This window comes from Myotis brandtii, unplaced genomic scaffold (genome assembly GCF_000412655.1).
Source record: "Myotis brandtii unplaced genomic scaffold, ASM41265v1 scaffold130, whole genome shotgun sequence".
In the NCBI taxonomy this organism is placed as follows: Eukaryota; Metazoa; Chordata; class Mammalia; order Chiroptera; family Vespertilionidae; genus Myotis; species Myotis brandtii.
The window spans coordinates 528986-547534 of record NW_005354596.1 but is presented as its reverse complement, the minus strand read 5'-3'; the positions used below and the strand labels follow the sequence as shown (position 1 = coordinate 547534).

At 54.9% G+C, this 18549-nt stretch overlaps 5 protein-coding genes across 11 annotated transcripts in view; 2 read left to right on the top strand and 3 right to left on the bottom strand.

Moving 5' to 3' along the window:
* LOC102257463 (abhydrolase domain-containing protein 16A) overlaps positions 1-367 on the bottom strand; it is a 15135-nt gene extending 14768 nt beyond the window's left edge. The window contains exon 1 of the mRNA XM_014534513.1: positions 158-367. Coding sequence (XP_014389999.1) covers positions 158-289 — 132 coding nt within the window. The 5' untranslated portion in view covers positions 290-367. The remainder of the gene's footprint in view (positions 1-157) is intronic.
* Positions 368-3662: 3295 nt separating this feature from the next.
* On the top strand, positions 3663-7919 carry LY6G6F (lymphocyte antigen 6 complex, locus G6F). The gene is made up of 6 exons (XM_005859864.2): positions 3663-4165; positions 4651-4980; positions 5061-5324; positions 6287-6442; positions 6614-6680; positions 6812-7919. Exons 1-6 carry the CDS (start codon positions 4108-4110, stop codon positions 6834-6836), a joined length of 900 nt encoding a protein of 299 aa, XP_005859926.1. The 5' UTR covers positions 3663-4107; the 3' UTR covers positions 6837-7919.
* Positions 7920-8003: 84 nt separating this feature from the next.
* LOC102241090 (sperm acrosome membrane-associated protein 4) lies at positions 8004-10170 on the bottom strand. Of its 2 annotated transcripts, none has more exons than XM_014534487.1 (3): positions 9499-10170; positions 8804-8929; positions 8004-8663 (listed from the first exon to the last, which is right to left on the bottom strand). In XM_014534487.1, the coding sequence occupies exons 1-3, from the start codon at positions 9628-9630 to the stop codon at positions 8466-8468; spliced, it is 456 nt and encodes a 151-aa protein (XP_014389973.1). In that variant the 5' UTR covers positions 9631-10170; the 3' UTR covers positions 8004-8465. The 2 variants fall into 2 exon arrangements, with proteins under 2 accessions (XP_014389973.1, XP_005859925.1); XM_005859863.2 differs by having other exon boundaries at positions 8004-8668; positions 9505-9751.
* A 4506-nt stretch (positions 10171-14676) lies between these two features.
* Positions 14677-17512, bottom strand: LY6G6C (lymphocyte antigen 6 complex, locus G6C). The gene is made up of 3 exons (XM_005859862.2): positions 17374-17512; positions 15717-15827; positions 14677-15251 (listed from the first exon to the last, which is right to left on the bottom strand). The coding sequence occupies exons 1-3, from the start codon at positions 17423-17425 to the stop codon at positions 15037-15039; spliced, it is 378 nt and encodes a 125-aa protein (XP_005859924.1). The 5' UTR covers positions 17426-17512; the 3' UTR covers positions 14677-15036.
* LOC102240066 (chromosome unknown open reading frame, human C6orf25) overlaps positions 15834-18549 on the top strand; it is a 4985-nt gene continuing 2269 nt past the window's right edge. For 3 of the 6 annotated variants that reach the window (XM_014534474.1, XM_014534470.1, XM_014534472.1), the window contains exons 1-2: positions 15834-16196; positions 16477-17060. In XM_014534474.1, the coding sequence (XP_014389960.1) occupies positions 16949-17060 (112 nt within the window). In that variant the 5' untranslated portion in view covers positions 15834-16196; positions 16477-16948. Of the gene's footprint in view, positions 16197-16476; positions 17061-17782; positions 18487-18549 lie in introns of those variants that run through there. The other 3 variants (XM_014534473.1, XM_014534475.1, XM_014534471.1) reach the window with 2 other exon arrangements.

Genomic DNA, 18549 nt, shown 5'->3' with positions numbered 1-18549 from the left:
AGGCGCCACTTTAACCCGGAAGCACCACGCAGGCTGCGCGCACAACTGACTTGACAAGCGGGCTCCCCCGATTTCCGATAATGGGCGCTTCTGCGGGGCAAGGCCGCAAAGGGGCGCGGGCCGTACCATGTCCCCACGGGGGGAGTACGCGACTCACCCAGGAGCTGGGAGGGGGCGCAGTGACCGACGCTGGAGTCTCAGGGGCGCCGGACCGCGCCCTTTCAGAGTCCCTTTCGCGGTAGATTTTGTAGAGCCGGGGGCCGAGGACGCAGCTGAGCAGCTTCGCCATGGCCCCGGCTCGGGCCGCCGCTCTCCGGCTGCAGTTCCCCGCTAGCCCCGCCCCCCGGCCTCCGGGGGCTGCGTGCCCCTGACGTCAGCACGCACTGGCTCCGCCTCCAGCCCCGGCGGGCGGCCTTCAGCCGGGGGAGGGATTCGGTGCCGGGGACCTACGGGGGCGGCGATGGTCAGAAATTAGTCGGAGGAGCTTGGAACGCGGAGAGTTAGCAGGTGACCGGGCAGAGTCAACCAGCTTTTTCACTGGAGCGACATTGGGCAGGATGTAGGATTAGGAACACTTGACAAAAACAAACAAAAAAACGGTTAGGTGTCTAGGAATGCAAGATTTTATGAAGAAAAAACATATAAAGTTTTTGATAGAGGTAAACGATGGACAACTACACCATGACCATGGATAGGCTGAGTATGGTGAAGGTGTGTGAAAAAGAAAATGGTTGAATTATCTCTAATGTCGAGTGAAAAAAAAGAAGCCACAGATTACATACAACATGCCAGCATTGTATAAAGTTCAAAAACACGTAAAATGTAATGAACAACTGAAAGATAAAGAGCAAATTTGGAAAAGTGTTACACAGCATAGTTAATTTTTAGTTGAAATGGTAATATTCTGTTTCTTAATAGAACACAGGTTTTATTTTTCCTTGTACCTTACACCTACATAATATATATACCTGTTAGCTTTTTTTTTTTTTAGTGTATTTTATTGATTTTTTTTTTACAGAGAGGAAGGGAGAAGGATAGAGAGTTAGAAACATCGATCAGCTGCCTCCTGCACACCCCCTACTGGGGATGTGCCCGCAACCAAGGTCCATGCCCTTGACCGGAATCGAACCTGGGACCTTTCAGTCAGCAGGCCGACGCTCTCTCTGCTGAGCCAAACCGGTCAGAGCCCTGTTAGCTTTTTAAATCCTCACCAGAGGATATTTTTCCATTGACTTTTAGAGAGGGTGGAAGGGAGGGTGGAAGGGAGGGGGGGAGAGAGAGAGAGAGAGAGAGAGAGAGAGAGAGAGACATCAATGCAAGAGAGACACATCTATTGGTTGCCTCCCTCATGTGCCCCAACCAGGGCCAGGGATTGAGCCTGCAACCGAGGTACATGCCCTGGACCAGAATTGAACCTGGGACCCTTCAGTCCACAGGCCGATGTTCTGAGCCAAACAGGCAAGGGCCACCCTTTAGCTTTTTATTACAGTAAACGCACACAGAAAAGCGCACCAATTGCGTAGATCCATGCCTCAGCAGCCAGATCAAGAACAGACACATCATTACCACCTAGAAGACCCTCTGCATGTCACCACCAGTTGCTACCACCCCACAAAGCGTAACCACAACCTTGATTTTCTTAGATTACTTTTTAAAAAATATATAATTTATTGATTTTTTACAGAGAGGAAGGAAGAGGGATAGAGAGTTAGAAACATCGATGAGAGAGAAACATCAAGCAGCTGCCTCCTGCACACCCCCCACTGGGGATGTGCTCGCAACCAAGGTACATGCCCCCGACCGGAATCAAACCCGGGACCCTTCAGTCCACAGGCCGACGCTCTATCCACTAAGCCAAACCGGTCAGGGCTTAGATTACTTTTGCCTGTTTGTGTACTTTATGACTTCTTTTACTCTCGTTATGTTTGTGAGATTCAATCTGGTTGTATATCACAGTGGTTGGTGCATTCTCATTGCTATCGAATGGTCCGTTGTCTAACGATGCCACAGTTTATTTAGCTATTATACAGTTGTACATTAGATATAGTCTTTGGTATGCATGGACTGTTAGGGTCACCAGAGGAGGAACTCACGAGGCCAAAGTGGTAAGGGATTGTAAATTTACTAGAGGCCCAGTGCACGGATTTGTGCACTGGTGGGGTCCCTCAGCCTGGCCTGCGGGGATCAGTGGACCTCCGCACCGCTGCAGCCCAGCCCTACCCACCAGCTCATTGGGCTCTAGCCTCCTGGCTGCCTTGATCCCGCACAGCACGAGGTAGTGTGCGAAGCTGCAGGTGGCTGGGGAGGAGCTGCAGGGGGAGTGTCCGAGGGAGAGGCTCCCGCCTCTGATGCAGCTGAGCTCCCCATGAGCTGGCCAGGGGGCTTCTGGTGCCTGTCGGTCATCTGAGCCACACTCCTGCTATGGGAGCACACTGACCACCAGGGGGCAGCTCCTGCATTGAGTGTTCGCACCTTGGTGGTCAGATTGCTTCATAGCTACCGGCTGGTCCACCAATGATCCAGTTGCGTAGACTTTTATATATATACTAGAGGCCCAGTGCATGAAATTCGTACATTGGAGGGGGGCGTCCATCAGCCCGGCCTGCACCCTCTCACAGTCTGGGACCCCTTGCTCCTTACCATCTGCCTGCTTTCTCCTTACCGCTCAGCTCGCTGCTCCTTAGTGCTGCTGCAGAGGTGGGAGAGGCTCCTGCCACCGCCGCTGTGCTTGCCAGCTGTGAGCCTGGCTTCTGGCTGAGCAGCGCTCCCCCTGTGGGAGTGCACTGACCACGAATGGGCAGCTCCTGTGTTGAGAGTCTGCCCCCTGGTGGTCAGTGCATGTCATAGCGAGCAGTTGCGCAGCCTTAGCATATCATTAGCATATTACACTTTGATTGGTTGAACGGAGGACCAGATGACTGGACACTTAGCATATTGGGCTTTTATTATATAGGGTTAGGTCATCTGGAGACCAGATGGGCTGAGCCCCAAAATGGTGCCAGCACCCCCAAAGACGGGGAATTTGGGTTTTTTCTGGGCAGAGAATTCTCTGTGCAGGTCCGGATCCTGGGAAACTCCGGAGGGGAGAGATAATGGTCTCAGCAAGTGGAATGTGGTCTAAGCAAAAGGGAATGTCCATTGTGAAGTGGCCTAAAGGTCAGTTCCCACAGGAGGGGATATCGATTTAATTATTTGATTAGACTTAACATAGACTATTTTATAAAAAATTTTTTTTAAAGAAGTAGCCTTTAAAAATAAATAACACATTAAGACTGTAGGCCACTTGAAGATCTGCCTTGAGAGCACTGCCTGGGGCCAGTGAATTTTCCAGGTCCTTGCTACTCTCCTCCTTGAGCAATAACTTCATATACTCATCAGAGGCTGATGAGAAGAGGTCTGTGGCGTGGCAGGCAGCCCCAAGGAAGGCCATTTTATTTACTTATTTATTTTTTAAAAAATATATGTTATTGACTTTTTACAGAGAAGAAGGGAGAAGGATAGAGAGTTAGAAACATCGATCAGCTGCCTCCTGCACACCTCCTACTGGGGATGTGCCCACAACCAAGGTACATGCCCTTGACCGGAATCGAACCTGGGACCCTTCAGTCCGCAGGCCGATGCTCTATCCACTGAGCCAAACAGGTTAGGGCAAGAAAGGCCATTTTAAATAATTTCTAAGGTATTGACTGGGTGTATAGTCTCATGCTGGGTTCCATGGAGACCAACCTGGAGACTCAGTTCCTTCCTTCATGGCGGGCATCTCTTAAGGTGGAGGAGAAAAGGCTTCCAAACTGGCAGGACCCCTTCTGTGCAGGCTTCTCGGCACGGAGAGGCTTCTGTCGGAGTCCCTCCACCGACGTGGGGCCAGGAGTCAGAAGGGTGAGGAGGCTGTCTTCGGAGAGGCCTGGACTGGGCCTCTTTCCCATCAGGACAGAGAGGCAGTGGTCATTTTTCTGCCAGTGGACTTGCAACTAGGCTTTATCTCCCCAACTTCCCATCCCCTCCAGAGCCTGTCACTCCAGACCAGGGAGGGCAGGCCTTTATCTGGGCTCTGTTTCCTCCCCGGGGACACCAGGTCCCAGGCAAGAGAACTTGAAAGGCTCTCCCATGGCGGTCTTATTCCTCCTCCTTCTCCTCCTCGGGGGGCCTCCTCAGGCTGCTGCAGGTAAAGAGCAGGAGGTGGGGGCTCTGCAAGGCTGCCGCTTCTCCTTAGGGGCCTGGGGCAGGCATCTGACTCACGAAGGTAGATTTTCCCCAGCTGACCTCCCCCACCTCTAACACTGGGATAGACCCAGAGACCCTGAGGACCCAGGTCATGTGCAGTTTCCTTTAGAAAATGAGAATCGGTGAGTAACTGCTTCCAGAAAAGGAGATATGAGAGGAAGAAATACGGGTATTTGCCAACTATTCCACCTTTTCTCTCTTGCCCTCAGATTTCCTCATGCATTTGGGGAAAGGGAGGAAAGCCCCTGCCCTCTCTCTCCATCTCACCGTTTTTTGTAGCTGTCCCTTGCGAAGTGTGCTTATAGCCAGACCAGTGCCGGGAGACCTCAGGAAGGAAGGAAGCCAGGGGTTGGAGGTTGAGATGGGGGGTGGGGTGGGGTTTGATCTCATGGAGGTATCTGGCCTCACACAAGCCCCTCCCTACAGACAACATCCAGGCCATCTATGTGGCCTCGGGGGAAGCAATGGAGCTACCATGTCCCTTGCCACCCACCCTCCATGGGGACGAACTCCTGTCCTGGTTCTGCAGCCCTGCAGCAGGCTCCTCCACTGCCCTGGTGACCCAAATCCAAGTGGCCAGGCCAGCCCCAGACCCTGGAAAGCCTGGAAGGGAGTCCAGGCTCAAATTGCTGGGGAACTACTCTTTGTGGCTGGAAGGATCCAAGGAGGGAGACGCTGGGCGGTACTGGTGCGCAGTGCTGGGTCAGCGCCACAAATACCATAACTGGAGGGTGTATGATGTCTCTGTGCTCAGAGGTGAGTGGGGGCATGAGACCAGGGGCTACTGGGAGATGGGGAAGCCCGAGCAAGGAACTGAGGGCCCCTCTCTCCCACAGGATCCCAGTTATCTGCCAAGGCTGCAGACGGAGCCCCCTGCTCTGTCCTCCTGTGCTCCGTGGTCCCTGCCAGGCGCCTGGACTCTGTGACCTGGGTGGAGGGGAGGGGCCCTGTGAGGGGCCATGTGCAGGCCTTCTGGGGCGACGGGGCTGCCCTGCTCTTGGTGTGTCCTGGGGAGGGGCTTCCTGAGTCCAGGGGCCGCAGACCCAGGCTCATCCGCTGTGTCGTGCCTCAGAACAAGGGGGTCAGCTTTAGCCTGGCAGGTAACGGGGTGCGGGGGGCAGGGCGGTATGGGAAGGGTGTTCCTTCTGGCACATCCACCCTGCTGGCCAGGGGAGGAGGTGAGAAAGAGGCGAATTTGTTATTGGCCCGGTCAGGAGGGTGGTTTCTGGTGGAGCTGACCATCACTGCGGGAGGAGGGCCTTTCCCCCCTCAGCTGAAGCCGTAACCATAACCGAGGAGGGGGTGGTTAAGCCAACTTTCTGGTGGACTAGACAATAGCCAAGAGGGGGGAGAAGATTTCTGTGGAATATGTCATTGTTTAAAAATAGGCTAACCTATGATTTGTGTGAAATATCCCATAGCAGAGAGGAAGAAAATAAGAATTATTGCTGGGGTGATAATTGTCTTTTGAAGAAAAGATATATGCACGGATGTTATAAGGCCCATTGATAGTAAAGGCAGAAGGAGAAAAATATGTGATTGTTTTACCAGAAAAAGTCCATTATACAAAGAAAGAACGCTGTTGGATGTGGAATAACCCTTTACACGCGGGAGGGAGGAGCCCAGGGCCCCTACTTCCATCAGCAAAGGTCAATGATGGCAGGGGCGGGGCTTTACTGCCCCGACACCACTCGCCGACGGTGCCTGGCATGTGGTGGGCACTCAGCAAATGCTATGGAGTGAGTGACGGAAGAATGAATACATGCAAAGCACTTTTTTTCCCTGAAAGGGTGGATTACTGTGAGGGGTATGAGGAGGAATGACAGCATGGCTGGCGGTCTGCTCTGGAGTTAGCTGTCGTGTGTGTTGGGTGTGGGAGGCGTTGGCTCATGGGTCAGGGTGAGAGACCTAGAAAGGGGCAAAGTGGGGGTGGGTCCTGGGGACAGGGAAACTTCGGAAGTCTTCTTTTGGGAGAGCCCACCAGTCGATGTGGGAAGCCTCTCTTTGGGGCACAGGGACAGACCCCCTCACTGCCTCCCCCTTTCCTCTTGCCCTTATACAGCCCCCACGGATGCCTCCCCTGCCCTCTGTGCCCCTTCCACGGGCTGGGATGTGCTCTGGATCCTGATGCTGCTGTTCACAGTAGGCCAGGCTTTCGCCATCCTGGTCCTCAGCATCATGCTCTGGAGACGGAGGGTCCAGGGGGCTCAGTGCAGAGGTAAGGCCCCCCCCCCCCGCAGGGGGAAGAAGAGAGCACTTGGGTGGAAGCCGGAGTGGGGCTCGCATTGCCTTTGTACCACATCTTCTCCAGGGGAGGGGAGGAGAGGGAAGGCAGCTCTGGGCTATCTGGTGACTGTCTGCTTCACTCCATGTGGCTCCTTCTCCCCAGATGCCTCGGTTCCTCAGTTCAAACCTGAAATCCAGGTCTATGAGAACATCCACTTGGCCCGTCTCAGGTGAGGAACAACGAGGGGACAGAGGCTTACATCCCCGAGGGCACTGGGTTGGGGTGGACAGGAGTCCTGCTCCTGAGGCGGTAGGAATGGAAGTGTCCTTAACCCATCTTTCTGTTCCACAAAACCCACAGCCCACCTGCCCCCAAGACCAGATGATCTCCGTGGCATCTGCTGGAGAGTGACCTGCGGTCTCCCTGGCCACGTGGCACTGAAAGAGCCCCTGAAAGTCTTGGCGAGAGGGGTGGGGTTGAGCGAGCTACGTCACAGCCGCTGGTCTCCCACAGACAGCTGTGTGTGTTTTTTTTTTGGGGAAGGAGATTCATTATTTTGTGATGTTACCTTTGAAAAAGTGTGGTCTCCTATCTGTAGCAGCCAGTGGAGGGTGGCCCTGAACCCACAGGCATGGGACTGAGGGAGCTGGTGCAGCTGGCAGGGGTGAGGAGGGTGGGGTGGGCAGAGAGGAGACAGAGGAATCCAGGGCCTTGAGCCGGAGGGCAAATGGGGGAAACTGAAGGGGAGAGAAGGGAGGAGACTCAATCAGACCAAGGGATGAGATGATCAGAGGTAGAGAAAAATGGAAGCACGAAGCAGGGGGATTGAGGGACAGGGAGAATGGAAAGGAAACTCAAGTTGCCTCTAAATGAGGTCAACAGCTCCATCGTCACGAAGCAGAGGAGAGCTGAGAGAGAACGAGCACCTTCACTTAGACCCCAGACTCCCTCAGATGGAAGGGGAGGGAGCTGGGTCAATATGGGGCCCATGCTCGGCCCCCACTCTGCCACCCTCCTTATCCTAGGCACTCCGTTGTGGCATCCGGAGCAATGAGTCGCTTATGTCACCCTGACATCCTGGGATCCGAGTCACACACTATCTCCCTGGGCAGGAGTGTCCACGGGGCGGGACCGTGCATTCCCGGGCGGGGCTGTGATGGGCCCTGCGTGCAGGGCTGTCTGGGGAGCAGGGGCAGGTCTGGGCTGGTGAGGCAGGGACACTCCCAGCTCACCACGCGGGCAGGTCAGGCAGGAATGAGCTGGCCTCCCAGCCACACCCTCACAGCAGCTCCTCCAGCGCCCTTGTGTGTATCTGCTCAAGCCTGGGCCTCGCTGGGAAAAGCTTTCTTGGAGGCTTTCTCACCTAAAGCCTCCACTCTGCAGTGGCTTCAGCTCATCTGTCGGCAGGAAGGAGGCGCGAATGACAGACAGAACGAGATGACAATTATGGTTCGGGTTCCAGCCCCAGCGCAACCACCAAGAACTACAGTTTGCTTTTAGAGAAAACACGTGTGCACACACACACACACACACACACGCACGCACGGCAGTGTTACCAGACCCCCAGATAGCACTTTATTAAATTCGCCCTTCATCGTTCCCCAAGCCCTCCTTCCTAAGTTCCTGATCTACCAAATGGACCTTCCCTGGCAAGACACCCCTCCTCTCCATACATGGGGCCCCTGCCATCCCCTTGCCTGGGACCCACAGCTCCATCAAGCACCTGCCTTGCCAGAGACCTGGGGCTTGGAGAGGGCATCAGCCTCGGTATCTAAAAAAGACAAAAGACACAGAACAGCATTTTTATGAGGCCGGGCTCTGGGCAAGTTGTAGGGGCTGGAGGAGGGCCCACAGGAATCAGGTCTTGGAAGAGCTCTGCAAAGCTGTGGGGCCAGGGAGCTGAGGCCTGTCTGTCAAACCAGGAACTTGGCCACATCTCAAGTGTCAGGCAGGTGTCTCCAGGGCCGCGGAGATGGTGAGGGCGTCTGGGTTGAGGGCCGCAGCTCTGAGGAGGCTAGAGGAGGAGGTGGCCTCCGAAGGTGAAGCTGGCGGTGAGGAGCAGGGTGGGGACCAGGGGCCTGGGGGCCACGTTGCACAGGTCCTGGTCGCAGCAGTGGTGCCGCAGCGCGTAGGAGCGTGACCAGTAGGTGGCATGGCCAGGCAGAGGGCACTGGGCCCTGGGGAGGCAGCCTTTCCGCTGGATGACCTCACTCTGCTCTGTGGGAGGAAGGGGCGATGCTGAGGCGTGAGGCTGAGGCCGGGGTGGTCGGAGGTCGGGCCAGGGGTAGAGGGAGGGCAGGACAGAGCGGGTGGGGAACCATCTGGGGGAGGGCCATTGGACCAGAGTCCTACCTGAGGTGCCGATGCTGATGCCACAAGCTTCATCATCCCCACACTCGGTGGGAACAGGGTAGCAGGGTTTGGCGAAGCTGCAGGTGTAACAGTGGAGCCGCCGCGGGGCAGGGAGAGTGGTGAGACCTGCCGGGTTGGTGGAGATCAGGAGGGTGGAGGAGAGACACACAGGCCAGGGGAGAGGCAGAGCCAAGATCCCAGACAGGGGTGCACGGAGTGAGGTGCGGCTCAGTGGGGAGAGGGAAGCGCTGAAAGGGAGCAGACAGAAGTAGGAAAGGAGACACGGACCAGGGAGAGGTTACAGGGAAAGAGGAAGACACAGCCGTGAACAGAAGCCAAGAGAATCGGAGATGAACTTAGAGAATGACAGAAGCCAGGGTGGGAGGCGGCAGTGAGGAAGTTTAGCGGTGGTGCCAGGACAGATGAAAACATCGGAATTGGCATTTACCAAGGAGCCCAGCAAAGGAGCAAGAGGTGAGATAGGGACGGGGGACAGAGGCTCGTGCAGATGCCACGGGGAAGACGGTCGATCTCCAGTGCCTTCCGAGGGACCTTGCCAGGCTGGCCTGAGGCCACCCCCGGTAGCTCCTCTTTCTAAACTCCTACAACTCTCCTTGGCATCTCTCAGACCCCCTCCCCAGCCCTCAGGCTTTTCCATGAACCCCGCCCGCTGCCCCAGAGGACCCCCAACCTACCCTTACCCAGCGCCCCACAGAAGAACAGGATGCAGAGGACGGCACTGGAGGTGCCCATGGCTGGGTCCAGGGCCCAGGAGTCCGGGAGACTGTGACTGCACCTGAGTGCCCCAGGTTGGAGAGCAGGAGCATCTGAGACTGGGAGGAACCAGTAAACAAACACACCTAGGGAGCGAGCGGGTGGGAGCGGTGGAACCAGCCCACATTCACCAGCCTGAGCAGCGGGCCTCTGCTCCTGCACCCCACACCTCCCTGGCCCTGCAGAAGCCTGCCCTCTGTTCTCTCAGCTGCTCTGAGCTCCGGAGTTGTGTCTGTCACCTTCCCTCCTAGTCCTCTTCCTTACCCCCCCGCCCCCCTGCTTGTCTCAAGCTGTTTTCTGCTCTCTCAGCTCGTCTCCTTGTCTCGGCTTTCTCTTTTCCCCTTCTCTGCACTAATGCTCTCAGGGTCACCCTCCAAACAGCCTTGGCCCAGATCCATTAAGTGTGGGATCAACAACCTCCCTTCTACCCCAAACACAAAACCCAGATGCTTCAGGGAGGGCCTTCAGATCCCTTCAAGCCCAGCATCCCTACCCCATAATGATCTCTCCCAGCTTTGCTACTGGAGTTACACGTGAGGTCAGAGGGTCTGATGTGTCTCCACTGTGGTAGGTCAGTGAGGGGGGCCATGGAGACTAGGAAGAGGTGCAGGGGGATGGGGTTTGGAGGCAGGGGCAGGGGCAGCGTCTGGAAGACAGGGGTTAGAGAGACCGGAGGGGACAGCCAGCTGCAGAACCAGGCAGGACTATCCCAGGAGGACAGGACTGGGTGGGGCGGGCGTGGAGGCACAGCTCTGCTCAGAGCAGCAGTATTGGGGCTCTCCTTGCCTCAGGCCCTCTTCACACTCTCAAAAGTTACTGAAGACCCCAAGAGCCTTTCGTAGTGAGTTATAGTACCATTTACTCTATTAGAAATCAAAACAGAACATTTTAAATAGGTTCACTTAAAAATTAGAACAATAAACCTGCCACATGTAAGCCAAACATGTTTTTGTGAACAAAGATGGCTGGGCTTTCGCATCTACTTCCACACTCGGTCTGTTGGGTGCTGCTTTGGGTGTCCAGTGCCAGCTGAGGGAGACTCTGGCCTCCCTTTTCATTGCCTACAAAGCCCAGGGCAAGGGTTGTAAGGCTGGCAGGGCAGGGTGGGCGTGGGAGGCACAGACACAGTGAACCCCCTCCTTGTGGGGCTGCCCTGGGTGAGAAGGCAGCCAAGGCCCCTGCCACACAGGCTGGTGGCCCTCTGCCCAGGTCCAGCGCCTCCTCTCTGAGCCAGGACACCGCACCTGCGCTCTGACTGCAGTGCCCCAGGCAAAGCCGGGACACCTATGGTGAGGGCCTCCTGTGCATCCATCGCATTGGCAAACTCCAACTAGCCCCGGGGCGGAGCACGCTGTCTGGGAACTCGAGTCCTGGTTCCCCCTCCTCCCCAGCGCTTTCCTGCTGGCAGACCTTCCAGGGTCAGGCTGGGTCTGAGCTGTCGGTAGCTCCTTCTGTGCTCCTGGCACTGAGCCCCTCAGGACGCCCTGTCTGCTGCCCGTGTGTCCACCTGCCCCCTCTTTGCTCTCCAGAATCTCATAGACCCACTCACGCAATGCAGAGGTAAGGCGTTTAGTTAGTATAAGATAGTATAATCAAATTTCATTTTTTTTATTAGAGTGAATTTTAAACTTTACTTAGAAGAGGAACTTAATTTGTGTGTGTGTGTGTGTGTGTGTGTGTGTGAGACCCTGATAAATAACTTGTAACGCCCTGCATGTTAACTCCTGACAAATAACTTGTAAACTCCTAACCAACAACTCCCTGCGTGTGCACCCCTGATAAGTACCTTGTAACCCCCTGCGTGTGTATCCTGATAAGCCCAGAAGGCCACCAGAGCACACTGATATGAGACACTGAAGAAGCCCACCCATGGGGTTTAAAAGAAGGCCTCTCACAGCAGCAGACAGACGTCTGTCTGCCCTCCACAGACAAGCCGTTCTCCTCCCCCCTGGAAACTGCCAAACTGCCAAACTGCCATTCCTGCTCTGCCTTTGAGCCCAGACTGTTAAGAGGCCTCTCTTCGAGTCAAGAGACCGAGCTCCTTGCCGCGGCGTATTAGACGACCTCCGTGTGTCTCTGTCAGCGAGCGTCTCCGGGTGGCCTGCCAAGGACTGAAACCCATCAGCTCTCTGGTAAATAAACCTGTGTGATTTCTTGCCTTGTTTATCCCCTGTGTCTTCTCTCTTCTTAGTTTTTGGTTAAGCTCGGCCATATTAATGAATAGTAAGTACCCTTTGACGTCTGTATTGGTATATCCAAATGAGGCGCTCTGGGTCACCTGTGCATATGTTCCTATAGATAATTGGAACACGCACACGGTTAGAAAACCTCAGTCCCTTGAAAGCAGGGACCAAAATATTAAACCAGACTTCAACTTTCCAACATCAGCTAAGGACCAGGGAGGTGTGTGTGTGTTTACATTTTTGTTCTGAAATGACTTTAGATTGACAGAAAAGCTGTAACAACAGTACAGAGAATGCCAGTGTGCCCTTCCCTGCTTCCTCCGATGTGACATCTCACAACCAGAGCACAGCTGGCCTTGCACACGTAGGGGTCAGAGGTGCCACATCCGCTCAGTCAAAGTCTGTGTATAACTTGTGACTCCCCCAAAACGACCTACAAGTGTCCCTTGGTATCTGAGGGGCATTGTTTCCAGAACACCACCCCACCCCCTTGCAGATACCAAAATCCCCCACGCTCAAGTCCCTTATAGAAAATGGCATTAAAAAATAAAATAAATAAATAAAATGGCATAGAACAATGCATATACACTAGTCGGCCCTGTTTTCAGCCTGCACTTGGTTGGATCTGCAGATGTGAAACCCGGAAAAGGAGGACCAACTGTATATTTATGGGGGAGGGGGGGTCTTTATATAAGTTTAAGTCCTTATTGTTCAAGGGCCAACTGTACAAAACCAGAAAGTAACACCGGTGCAGCACTTCTGACTGACCAGCAGGCCTTACTTGATTTAGCCAGTTGCTCCAGGGCCCATCCCAGAAGCCCACATTGCCTTTGGCTCTCGTGTCTTTTTTTTTTTTTTTTTCCAAATATATTTTATTGATTTTTTTACAGAGAGGAAGGGAGAGAGATAGAGAGTTAGAAACATCGATCAGCTGCCTCCTGCACATCTCCCAATGGGGATGTGCTTGCAACCCAGGTACATGCCCTTGACCGGAATCGAACCTGGGACCTTTCAGTCCGCAGGCCGACGCTCTATCCACTGAGCCAAACCGGTTTCGGCACTCTCGTGTCTTTTTAACTGCCCCCAATCTGTGACAGTTCTGAGTCTTTGTCTTCCTTGACCTTGAAACTTTTGAAGAGTCCTGGTAAGTTATTTTACTTTTTAAAAATATTTTTATTGGTTTTAGAGAGAAAGGGAGAGGGAGGGAGGGAGAGAAACATCAATGATGAGAATCCTTGATCGGCTGCCTCCTGTACACCCAACACTGGGGATGGAGCCCACAACCCCATCATGTGCTCTGACCCAGAACAGAACCGTGACCTCCTGGTTCATAGGTTGATGCCCAACCACTGAGTCATGCCGGCTTTATCTGGTATTTTCACACAATTAGATTGAGCTCATGAGCTCTTGGCAAGAATAGCACAGACATGATGTTGGTCTTTGCAGTGCAGCACACAGGGGGTCACAATGCCAGTGTGATAACTTTGATCACTTGGTTTTAGGGAGGTGTTTTCTGAGGGAGCAGAGAATCCCTTTGTGCTCCTTGAAATCCCATCTGCTCTGCCCCCGAAGGCAAGTCCTCCAGCCAGGAGGCTGACACCTCTGCCTCCGTCTCTCTCAGCCTCAGCAGCCATCACCGGCCAGCCTGTGCCACAGCACATCATTGCAATTAAGTGGAAACAAAGTTGGAGGGACTCACACCGCCCACAGGGCTGCTCCGGAGGCCTGTGCGGCAGCGCTGTGGCGAGAACTGTGGCCCCGGCCTGCATGTTGGCTGCAGCACACAGCGCCCTGGCCTGGGTCTTACCAGGACTGTGGAGAGGGTAGTGGGACTAGAAGACCGGAAGGGAGCAAGGGAATGAAGGAGATCTGAGGTGAGAAGACACACACACCTCTGTGAGCCATTAAAATCTATCAACCAGCCCTCGCTGGTTTGGCTCAGTGGATAAAGCATCAGCCTGCGGACGGAAGGGTCCCAGGTTCGATTCCTGTCAAGGGCACATGCCCGGGTTGCGGGCTTGATCCCCAGTAGGCGGCGTGCAGGAGGCAGCCAATCAATGATTCTCTCTCATTATTGATGTTTCTACCTATCTCTCCCTCTCTGAAATCAATAAAGATATATATATTTTTTTAAAAAATCGATCGACCACTCTAGAGCTGACTGGAAAATTCCATCTCTCTTTTGTCGATGTTAGGGCTGAAGGAGTAATAGGCCTAGTTTCAGGGTTATGATGATGCACTCCTTATCCGACCCAACCCCGGAGGACAATGGAGAAGCTGCCCTAAGTTACCCCTGAACCTTGTTGCTAGGGAGAACCTTCCTTAGCAACGAGGATCACCCAGGGGAGCAGGCGCTGGGCTGAGTGGGGCTCACAGAATCAATGAACCCGTTTGTCTGGGTTGTTCTCCTTTCCCCTGTTTGCAGCTTGGCTCCCAATAGGACTCTCGAACTGAGAGAGGAAATAGATGGAAGCCTGTGATAGGAGGTTCACTCGGTGCCCCACTTAGTAACCGGGCCAGGTGAGGCCTCTGACTAACCTTGGGACAGACACCTGCAAAGAGGGTCCTGGGTCCCATCCCCATGCGATTTTCCTACCCTTTTTGGGGAGCCCTCAAGCCGGGCTGCACCTCCTTCTTGGCAGTCCCTCAGAGGTGTGACCTACGTTTGAGATAAGGATTGTCTCCAAACACTGGGACCTGTGTGCCACCCCCATACTGGAAGGGAGGGTGGATGCCGGAAAAACCTGTTTCTCCATTTGCCCCAGCCCCGCTGCCAGGGAAACTCCCTGAAGGGTCTGGGGAAGGGTGGGGGCTGAGAGGGTTATTTCTGAGACGGGTGTGTGTGTGTGTGTGTGTGTGTGTGTGTGTGTGTGGCTCTGACAACAGGTCTCCTGACAATAAATGCACGACTTATCGGACACAGGCATTTATTACTCAAAATGGAAAGAGGTGAGCAGGGCAAGGTCCTCAGGTCTTCTTTCGAGCCACCACGGGGGACAGGCCCGGACCCCAAGTCCTCCCTAAGCAGGGCCCAAAGGGGAGCCCTTCTGGGGCCGTGGGAGATCTGGAGGGAAACGGGAAGGGACTCAGCAGAGCCGAGAGGAGGGTGTGGGTAGAATGACGGATAGGGTGACCACTGTCTAATCAAAGAAATGTGAAGGTCTAGAGAAATGTTTTTCCGAGCAAAGGGAACTAGGGGGAGACCACTGTGGGAAGCCAGGGGATCCGGAGACACAGGGAGAGAGGCTCAGGCTGAGGCAGGGGGAGGAGTGAGTGTCAGTGCAGCAGCCAGAGGCCAACGCCAGCCAAGGAGGTGAGGAGGACCAGGCCCAGGGCTGGGGCGGGCCGAGGGGCCGGGCTGTTGCAGTTGTCCTTCTCGCAGCAAGTGGTGTTATAGGTCAGGCCCAGCTTGCGGTTGGTTTGGTTCAAGGCCTCCTGACAGGGCTCCGCAGGTGTGCCACAGCGAAGGTTGGAGAAAACCCACATCTTGCCTGGGGGTAGGAGTGGGCAGTGGTGTCAGCTGGGATGGGCACCTGGGATGCTTGTGTCCACTTCCCCACCCCATGCACTCACTCAGCCTCCTTTCCTCCCAATTCTGCTCCACCTTCCCCTTCTTTCTCTCTTCTCAGTCTCATCTTCCTGCTGACTTCCAGACCCCGCCCTTCACCCAGTCCCAGACCTGTCACTGGCTGGCTGGGCTGCCTTGGACCTGTTACTGCCGCTCTCTGAGGCTGTCTCCTCAGTATAATAACAGCCACATCATAGGGTTGTCATGAACATGAATTGAAACAATCCATGTAGAGACACAGAATGGGGCCTGGTATGTGATAATTTTTGGCCAATAGTTCTCACTGCTGTCATTCTCTGTTCCAGCTCAGCCTTAGCCCCAGTTGGGCCTCAGCCTCAGCCATAGAGTCTCCCACCGGCCCTGGTCCCCACTAAGAAGGGCAGATTACCGAGGTACACATTTGTTGTCAGGCATTTCTGTCCTGGTTCCAGGCGGCAGGACGTCCGGTCCACACAGCCCAGAACAGGGACCTTGTAGCAGGAGTGACAGCGAATGTCAGCTGGGAAGACACAAATCAGGCTGAGGTGATGGGGTGTCTGACTCACCTGGGGCTGAGCCGAGGGGGGGGGGCTAGGGGGGAGGGTGGAGAAGAACCAGTGCAGTAGGTGTTCTGACCGGTTTGGTCTGAGAGGGACAGAGCAGGTGAGTGATAGAGAAAAAGTGGAAGTGGGTGAGGGTGGAGTTGTTGCTCTGTGAACAGCCCACACCCTAACTACCTTTCTCCACTCCACTCCACTCCACCTGGGGATGAGTCAGGAGGGCAATGCTACCAACAACAACACCACGGGGCTGGGCTAGATGGAAAGTGAGAATTCCATGGGACAGAGGTGGTAGGGAAGAAGATGAAAGAATTCAAAGGAGGTCACAGGTAGAGACTTGAAATAGGAAGAACTATTCAAAATAAAAATCATGGCCCTCGCCAGCTTAGCTCAGTGGGTAGGGTGTCGGCCTGCGGACCTAAGGGTCCCGGGTTCCATTCCAGTCAAGGTATATGCCTGGGTTGTGGGCTCGGTCCCTAGGAGGAGGCATGCAGGAGGCAGCTGATCAATGATTCTCCCTCATCATGAATGTTTCTATCTCTCTTCCTCTCCCTTCCTCTCTGAAATCAATAAAAATACATTTAAAAAATAAAAATAAAAATCATGGAGGATACAGCACATGCAAAAACGGCTTGGAGCTTGAAGCTAGCAAGAAGGCCATGTGCGGCCAGCTTTAGCAATTTACTCCTCACCTCCTGTGCCCACCGAGCACGTGGGAAGAGGCCCCGACCTGAGCGAATCCTCTCCCCTAGGAGCTCTCCGCAGAAAGGAATACTATCCGGGCACAGATCAGACTCCGCCTGGGAGCAGAAGGTGGCAGCCCAGAGTTTCTGCCTCGGCTAATGCAAGGTTTGGTGAAGGAGGGATTTGGTCCAAGGGTGAACAAGTCTGTGACTGCCCCTCACCCTGGGGGTGAGCAAGCCTGGCATTCCCTCCCTAGAAGGCTGGGGAAATCTCCCTGGTGCCCTAGAAGGTTCTAAGAAGTCACTGGCACCTTCCAGAAAGCTTGTGTCCCTGGGGGTACGTGCCCCCGAGAGGAGCAGGAGGCAGCTAGGAAAGGCTGCTGCTCGAGGGACTAAGCATGAAGTCCCTGAGGGAGCAGATGACAGGTGGGGTGCAAAAGAAGCCCCAGGCGGGGTGCCTAGGCTCTGGGAGGACGCCCTGCCGAGCGCAGCGGAGAGAGGAGAAAGCAGGTAAGCTGCATCTTGGTGGGTTTTCCACTGGAGTGGGGCTGGCAGGGGAACTGGTATTAGGGTGCCCAAGAAGGGGGCACCTTGGACTGGGGAAAGGGGACCTGGAACCCTGGCTTGATAGAAGAGTGGGTCTTGGAGGTGGGAACATGAGTCCTTGAGAATGGAGCCAGGATCCTGTCACAGGGAGACCTGGTTCTGGAAGCACAGAACTCAGCCATTTGGGGCCAGGGGTGCTTGGGGTCCTGAGGAGTGGGTAATGTGGGGTGGTGGGTGGGGCAGGGTGAACCAGGTCCTTGGGGCCCCAGGTGCTTACCTGAGACCCAGCACAGCAAAGAAGACAAGGCGAGCAGCAGAAGGCCTTTCATGGTGAGGGTTCTGAGAACGGTAGCAACTGCAGCAGCTGACAGAGCAGATTTTGGGGGATCCAGCTCTGGGAGTTGGGTGGCCTGTTCGCATTTATACTCCCAACAGTCCCTCCCTTCCCTGCCTCTGGTGGCCCCTCCTCCCCATTATGGTGGGGAGGGACTAACAGGACTGAGTGGGGGAGGGGAGAGAGGTGAGGGAGGTGGGGCAGGATAGGGGTGGAATGTAGGTGAGCCATTTTGGTTCTTGTTTTCAGAGGAAGGTGCTCCTCCCGGCGCCCAGTCTTCTGTTCTCCCAAGAGGCATCACCGAAGGCCCCTGCAATGTGACGGCCTCCGCCCCCAGCAGCTGCTGGTTGGTTCCTGGGAAATAGACAATGAGTGTGGCCCAAGACGACTGCCAATTTTGGATCCCTGGGGCCACTGGTAGAACATGTGGGCAGAGATTTTGGATGGAAAGAGCCAAATTAGTCTCAATTCAGCTCCTATTTGGTCTTGCCAGCCACTGCTCAGCCACAGGATTAAGGAGTTGGGTTTGTGGTGTCACCAAGGGTGTCTGTGATGTCACAGCAGCAGAGGCCTGGGCTGGGCTGGGCGGGGCTCAGGTGCGCTGTCCAGCGAAGGCCGGTGAAGTCCTGGATGCGGAGTGTGTGCACCCACTCCAGGGCCATCCCATCAAAACCTGTCGGTCTGGGCGGTGCGTGGCTGAGGGGCCGCGTGGGCACAGAGGCAGGAGGAAGGGGCCCTTTCCGTAAGAACAGACAGTGAGACAGTGGAAAGTACTTCGTGTTCCCGTGAGTCAGCCCTGTCCTGGGCGTTTGAGGAGTATGCATTTAGTTCTCACAATCCTGTACAACACAGGTGCTTTTGTAGATGAGCCAACAGGCCCAGAGAGGTTAGGCGATGCCCACAGCACGCAGCCAGCAGTGGTGAAGGCAGGTTTTGAACCCGGCCGGGATGCAGAATTCGTGATGCTCCGACCTGCTCGGCTGCAGGAGTGAAAGCCTGGGAAATGCTTGCGCCAACGGCCGAGCGCGCACTGCCAGGGAGCATTGTTTGAGGGCGGTGAGCTTGCCTGAGTGCTCCCAGAGGGATCCGGCAGCTGGGGGCCCGCCCCCTCTTATCAGA

Coding starts and splice junctions, on each gene's coding strand:
- LOC102241090 (XM_014534487.1), bottom strand. CDS start 9,630: ATGCTCCTGCTCTCCAACCTGGGGCACTCAGGTGCAGTCACAGTCTCC. Junction 8,930..9,498: donor CTGTGGGGCGCTGGGTAAGG/GTAGGTTGGGGG, acceptor CCAACCCGGCAG/GTCTCACCACTCTCCCTGCC. Junction 8,664..8,803: donor CATCAGCATCGGCACCTCAG/GTAGGACTCTGG, acceptor CCCACAGAGCAG/AGTGAGGTCATCCAGCGGAA.
- LY6G6C (XM_005859862.2), bottom strand. CDS start 17,425: ATGAAAGGCCTTCTGCTGCTCGCCTTGTCTTCTTTGCTGTGCTGGGTC. Junction 15,828..17,373: donor TTTGCTGTGCTGGGTCTCAG/GTAAGCACCTGG, acceptor GTGTCTTCCCAG/CTGACATTCGCTGTCACTCC. Junction 15,252..15,716: donor GACAACAAATGTGTACCTCG/GTAATCTGCCCT, acceptor TCCTACCCCCAG/GCAAGATGTGGGTTTTCTCC.
- LY6G6F (XM_005859864.2), top strand. CDS start 4,108: ATGGCGGTCTTATTCCTCCTCCTTCTCCTCCTCGGGGGGCCTCCTCAG. Junction 4,981..5,060: donor TGATGTCTCTGTGCTCAGAG/GTGAGTGGGGGC, acceptor TCTCTCCCACAG/GATCCCAGTTATCTGCCAAG. Junction 6,681..6,811: donor ATCCACTTGGCCCGTCTCAG/GTGAGGAACAAC, acceptor CAAAACCCACAG/CCCACCTGCCCCCAAGACCA.